General features: G+C 45.8%; 1 protein-coding gene across 1 annotated transcript in view; it reads right to left on the reverse strand.

Moving 5' to 3' along the window:
• CRIM1 (cysteine rich transmembrane BMP regulator 1) overlaps window positions 1–6,958 on the reverse strand; it is a 108,876-nt gene that overhangs the window by 58,005 nt on the left and 43,913 nt on the right. Inside the window, exon 3 of the mRNA XM_034657293.1 lies at window positions 4,276–4,516. Within this exon, the coding sequence (XP_034513184.1) occupies window positions 4,276–4,516 (241 nt within the window). The remainder of the gene's footprint in view (window positions 1–4,275; window positions 4,517–6,958) is intronic.

Consider the following 6,958-nt stretch of genomic DNA (forward strand, 5'->3'; position numbering starts at 1 on the left):
TTATTTGACAGAGATAGAGACAGCCAGCGAGAGAGGGAACACAAGCAGGGGGAGTGGGAGAAGCAGGCTCCCAGCGGAGGAGCCTGATGTGGGGCTCGACCCCATAACGCCGGGATCACGCCCTGAGCTGAAGGCAGATGCCTAACCGCTGTGCCACCCAGGCACCCTGGTATCACTCTTAAGTAAGATCAGCTTGATAAGGCCCCAGGAACACAACGGGTGCTCAGTAAGTGCATAATGAGGAATATTTCTTTCAAAGTGCAGTATTCTCTTCGTTACTATAGAAGTATATATTATGTCTCTAGAAACATCACTGGGCATTACTGCTATACAAAGGGTTCTCAGTAGATGTTTCTGCACTAATTTCCGTATTAAAAAACTGCAGGTCTGAGTTTTCTGGACCAAAATTTTACACCAAGAGCAAGCCCATCTTGGGTACAGCTCTCCCATGACTGGTGAATTTCACATGTTAGTGTCTGATGCTGGAAGAGTCAGTTATTGGCTATGACATGCAAACCGAGATGCTCTCAGATGTTTGTACATATACATACACAACTGATCACGTGTCTAAAGCAACCAAATGATCACTTCCATATTCTATGCTTGAGATTTCAAATCTAAACTCCTCCAGGAATGAGAGGGGTGGGCTCTCGTAAGACAACAGGGTGCATTACAGCAAAATGGAGAACATGTGCCCATCTAAAAGTAGAGGCCATCACTCAGTTCCAGCTGACGGATAGTAAAACTTTTGTTTGTGGGCCTGAGCAGATATAGAACTGAAGAGGACTCCAGACTGCTCCACCACTGCGGTGGAGGTCATACATCTCCAGGTGATGACCTTGATGACTTCAAAGTTTCCGAGAAAGGAGCTCAATCATACTACCTGTTCCTATGGTTTCTAAACAGGCCTGTCCTTCAACCAACACCTCATAGGTCCTACTTGTGGCTCTCATCAGAGAATGCAGTCACAAACTGCCTCGGTCTGGTCTGCAACGCTCCAGTCCCACCACCAAAACCAAACCTAACCAAGCCGAAAAGAGAATAATATTTATGGAGAATAATCTAGTCATCCATGCTAATGTTTTCAAAACTCAGGAGTTCTCTGTGAACATGTTTAATCTTGTGTTTTCCACTTTAATGCTTGTTTTAAACACACACACACACACATCACCTCAAAGGCAGCTTAGAAACTGAGTGCTGGCATGCTATCTCCATTTCTACACATGGGGTTAGTTATGTTAACATTCAAGCCACTGTCTCCTGAACGGGGATTTCTAGAGCTATTCCTACATTTTTGGGAGTTCTCAAAATCCAGGAGACAATGCTACAGTCATCTAGGTTCCAGCTGTGTGTCACACTGATCTCTGAGAACTACTTTCACGGAGTTGTAGTTTAATATTTTGTTTTTGCTTTCTGGTGAGAGGAAACCTGTGTCTGCATTGGTGGCATAAGAGTAATTCAAGACAGACCTGCTGCATCATCTAGAGCTTTTCAAATTTCCAGGTGAGAAGAGAGCTGCCCCCTCCAGTAGGTTTCTTTCCTCTAAAAATAAGAATGCGTATCTGACTTTATCTCCTTTTTCGCTTTGATGGCCAGGAGGTTGGGAGCCTGACTAACACTCAGCCCTGGCAGTTACACACAGACACTTATGGCCTACATACCTGTGGGTGCTTTCTTTTTGGTTTTCACTTTCAACTTTTACGTACCACTTTATGATTCCCTCTTTTCTCATTACTATTTCAGCATTTTGTTATTTGTTTTTGCTATAAAGTGCTTGACATCTCTTGTGGATAAGCAAAGCTTTATAAACATAAATATATAGACCTCGGCCTTTCTAAGTGATGACAATGAGTTTTTGATATGTAATATCCTCTAATGATGACCTTCTGATAATGGTAAGATTTTCCCAGGGCACTGGGCGGTGGGGGGCGGGGGAGCAAATACTCATGCACACACACACACACACACACACGTGTGCATACACACATATACACAGATATGTGTATATGTATGTATAACTCAAAAGAAGTAAAATATAAACTTGGAGATAGAATGCCTTTAAACATTATTGTTATTCCTTGATTATCAATCTTCCCAGCATTAAAGTTTCCAGTCTCATCTACAATTCAAGGACTAACATAGTAATAGAGACACTATAGCAGGACAGTAAATCAAGCAAAGAGGACCCAAGTTTGTGGTGGCAAGAAAGAGGAATCCCCAGAAACAGTGCGTGTGCTCTGTGATTTCTGCACTCTCTCATGGCAGATGGCAAATCCTATTCCTGGACTCAGAGCTCTATAAAAAGTGAGGCTATAAACGGGAGCAGGCCCCAAAGACTCATCCGAGGCCCCTGAGGTGGGGTGCAGTCCTTAGCTGTCTGAATCACAGCACACGGGGGTGAGATGGGAAATTAATGTGCTGATAAGAAAGGCATGACAATGAATTTCTACAACCGAGATGCAAGCAAAGAAGAAAGGCACTCCTCTTCCTCACCCAGAGGACACAACAGCAAACTGTATTACTGGCGGTGGTATTTCCAGGGCACAAGTGACTTTCAAGATTCATGTTCAGGGAGGGCAGTAAAAGATGGAGGATTCCCACAGAGTAACCCTCCATTGGCTGGTATTTAACAGCTACCTCTCGAGGGAACGAAGATGACATGAATCTGCTCACTCACTCCCCCAAGGAAACCTGGGGGCCTTCCGTGAGGCGGACAACATGCGAAAACCCACAGACACAAGGACAGACTCTCTGCCGTCTGGAGGAGGTGCAGATTTGAGAATGAGGCACAGACAGGAGAGCACCTGCAGAGTGAGGGGTCCCGGAAGGAAGCACATCTGAGATGCTGGGAGCCCAGGGGAAGCAGAGACTATTCGTCTCAAACAGGAGGAGCTAAACACTCACAAAACGTCACCTACAAATACACCTGCACAGCGGTACCAGAGAACAAGTCTGGCCACTTGCTGGTGCTTAACACGCACGACTACAGGTGAGGAGAAGCACTGAGAACAGATTTCTGCACATGGAGCTTTTCTGCGCTCGGGTCCTGTATTCATGAGGTCTGAGCCAGGAAGCTCATCTCAACTTCTCTATCCCCTTGGAATATCCAGCACAGTGTCTGCAATGTGAACAGGAGGTGGGTCCCCAAAACGAAGAGGCACCCCTGCAAGTGCTTCACTTATAAAACCTCACTTGACAGTTATTCACTCCCTTGCACAGATGTGGAAACTGAGGCCCAGGAAGACCAAGAGGTGCCCAAAGTGACACAGCCAGTAAGGAGAGGAACAAATTACGTTCTCTCAACCGCAAAGCCATACCGCCAAGTGCTTCCTCCAAGCAAAACAAACCAAACGACAGGCGGCCGCTGGACTCAAAACTACAGGACGCAACGAGACAGGAGTCAGTGTTAATCTTCCTGGGGAAAAGGGCAGGCTTGAGAGAGGGCAGAAAATCTTCTGCACTCTGATGTCTCAGAGGCAGCAGTTACCATGGGGTTCCTGCACGTGTGATTTTGTTGGATCTGTCCAAATGCAACTTCATTTTCCCTGTGTCTAGGTATTGACTAAACAGGGCTAGAATTATTAACATTTCACTTGCTTGACTTTTATTCTTTGTTTTCCTTCTGAAAACTCCAAGGGAGGGACAGGTCTTAGGTTCTTCTCCCTCCTAGCATCTAAATTCAATCAGCCCCATGTCACCAAACACCACGCCCTCTCCTGAAAGGTGAAAGGGAGAGGTAGGCGGATTCTTTGAGGGCATCTTGTGACTGCAGAATGCTTTTTCTAGGCCACAAGGCTCAAGCCAAAAGCAGGCCAATCCGGATGACCCACCACTGGTCAAAGACGGGCTCTCTGAGTCGGCAACTACTGCAGTGGATGGGTACTGCCTCTCCTGTCTCAGGTTGTGGTCGCTTCGATGTGCCGTTAGCTCCACAGACTGGCTCCTGACAGCACTGGCAGGATGATTACAGGCTCCATGATCCTCTTCATGAAATCCTAACATTTCCGCACTACTGAAACACAGCAGCATATGACAGCTACATGGAATCTCTGCCTCCACCTCCAAAATTCTCTTGCTGATGGATGGAACGAGGATCCCCTTTCCTCACTGCCTGCGCTGCACTGCGGGATCTCAAGCAAACCTTCTTTCTGAGGGAGTTGCTCTGAGCCCCCGAGAATATGCCCTGCCTTTCGGAAGGCAGAAGCGGCCAGACGGAACCCTCCCCTCCTCCTGCACGAACGTACACTCTCTGAGAACAAGAGAAACCCCACGTACCATTAACACATTCAAAGACATCACAGCACTTTCCAGGTGTTCCATCTCCACGAGAGACTATGCGAGGAGTGGATCCCACCTCACACACGGGGAAACCACATAAGCCAGAGAGACACTCGCATCTGAAACCAAAGAAAAGGGAAGGAAAACCCCATGAATAAACAACAACATAGAAGTCGGGAGCCCACAAGGTGGCGGTGGCTGTGGCACGAGCCTGTCTGTAGGACACTGTCCTGTGTATCTGGGGTCACGGGGAAATGGGGAGCGGGTGCTAACGTCATTTGCATTCCCAATAACTGAGGCTCATCTCCTTAATATGCACCCGTATTTTTAACTTTAACCATTTTCACAGTAATATTCCTAAAATGCATTATGTCATTTCTTACTGAACCAGACCAGCATAACCTGCATTTTCTTGATGATGCGGGGCCGTGTTTACGTGCATGCATTATGGCCTTATCCACAACTCAGGGATGCCTGCACGGGCTCACACGGAAGGGGTGCTCCGTGTCCATGGCACTGTGATGCTGCTTTGTTGCTGTTGACGTTTTTGGTGTTTTCCAGAGATTTTCCTGACCCTTCTTTCAGCTATTAAGTGAGTAGCTTTTGAGTCCCTTTTTGTCAGTGTGATTGTGTCTGGGAGGACCCTCATCTCTAGCCACATTAACTTATAATTGTGTATCACAAAAGAAACAGACTCTGAATGAAGACTGAGGAGCTCTTTATAAACGGCATAAGCTTCGGTAAGTGGACTTTGTGACAGCTACGTGAAAGCTGAAGGTCTTAATTTGGGGCATCTTCTAAGCTACCACACGTCCATTTATCTCTACACGCATGAATGAGGTGTTCCTTGAACTGCGAGCTCACCCTGCCGGCTCTCAGCCTTCCTTAACTTCAGCTCTGCTGGGAAACCAGCCTAGACAAAGAAAAGTAAGAGTGGTGGGTATCCATACAAGGAGAACAAAATGTTGTCAACTGCCTGCTGACAATGTGTTACAAGGAACTAAGCAGGAAATGAGAAGCTCAGGGCAGCAGGGTGTCAGGATATAAATGAAATAAAAGGGAGGCGCAACTAGATTCCAGCCCTGGGGCGGGCTGGAAGTGGGGATCAGAGGGCAGAGAGGATGACTAAGGGAGTTCCCGGGTTGACAGGAGTGAAAGGAAGGCATCCTAAAAAGAGACATCCTTGCAGGAAACATGTGGATACGTATTTGGGTACAGTGCGGGTCAAGATCAGGGGAGGGTAATGTTCCCAGCAGGGAAGAACTAGTAACATGCTCATTAATTTTGGTTTTGTTTCTCACCCCCCTCTTACTTGTTTTGTTCTCCTATTGTTCTTTGGATGTTTAACAAATTAAAATGTGTGTGTAGTCCACAAATACCTCGATAATCAGGTCCAGAGGTCTAGTTACATTTATAGTTAACCACAGAACTAAAAAGGAAACAAATTTGAATTAAAATTTACACCAAAGACCACGAAAGCCACTGGAAAGGTGTGAACAACCCCTTAAGAGGTGGGCCATTTCAGCCTTCTTCCAAGTGGGGCGATGGTTATACTGGGCACCTGGGAGAAGAGGGGTTAGATAATTAAGGTTTTGCTGCAATGGTGCTTCTTCCTACGGTTTAAGATAAACGTTTGCCTGTTCTGTGTGGGCAGGTCTGTATTCCCGAAGGACAACCACCTTCTCTAGGGCTGGGTAAAGATGAACTGGGCTTTTTGTTCCTGCAAAGGTTTTCCCATAGTCTTTCATTTGTATGTGCCTTGTCACTGCTGTTTTAAGCAGATAGTCCCATCCATGTGATGGTACAGTAATGGTATATTATTTATGTTCATTCTAGATCCTCTGTACAACTGAAACTCTTTGGTCTCTACAGACTAATGGCGCTAGGGGATTGAGAGGCCATGCCCTGTTCCTGATACCTGCATGTGATTACAATGAAAGCGTCCTACAAGAAAAGCTGACTAACATTTTCTTCCACATCTTCTGGGATCCACCTTCCTCCCTGTTCCAGGGAATCATTATAATTCGAACACCAGAAAGTATACAATGAACCAAAAAATACCTCTTCAGATATCCTTCAGCCCTTCAGTGACCTTTCCTGGACACGTACAGGCCCTTATATACCAGGCTCTCTGCGAGACAGTCAGAAATCCCACCAAGCTGAAAACTGTGATGGAGTCTGCCCCATGGCTTCTTTTTTCTCCTTTTACATCTGACCTGTTTCCCAACATCTGGATCTCTCTCTTGCTTTTGTAGAGATTCACAAAGGTTGTCTGAAGTATGTTACAGAAGGTCTGAAACTGCACACAACTGCCTAGTAAGCCACTTAGCAAAGGAAAACCCCTGATGCAGAATGTTTGCTTCTAAACCCAGAATGACTACATGTTCAAGTTCCGAGGAGTCAGGTGTCCCTGTTTTGCTGGGTGGTCTGCTCTCAGCTCCCTTCCCCCTTCTGGACTAGCCCCTTGGCAAGCCTTCCTCACTTCTTGTTATCTTTTGACTTTTCGAAGCTTCCCCTGAACTGAAGGTGAGCAGCTGTTAAAGCCCATTAGCACCTTATTTTTTTTTTTTTATATTTTTTTTATAATTAATTTTATTTTATTATATTATGTATTGCATGGTGCACTGGGTGTTATACGCAACTAATGAAGCATCAAACTTTACATCAGAATCGGGATGTA

The sequence above is a fragment of the Ailuropoda melanoleuca genome, chromosome 4 (genome assembly GCF_002007445.2).
Source record: "Ailuropoda melanoleuca isolate Jingjing chromosome 4, ASM200744v2, whole genome shotgun sequence".
In the NCBI taxonomy this organism is placed as follows: domain Eukaryota; kingdom Metazoa; phylum Chordata; class Mammalia; order Carnivora; family Ursidae; genus Ailuropoda; species Ailuropoda melanoleuca.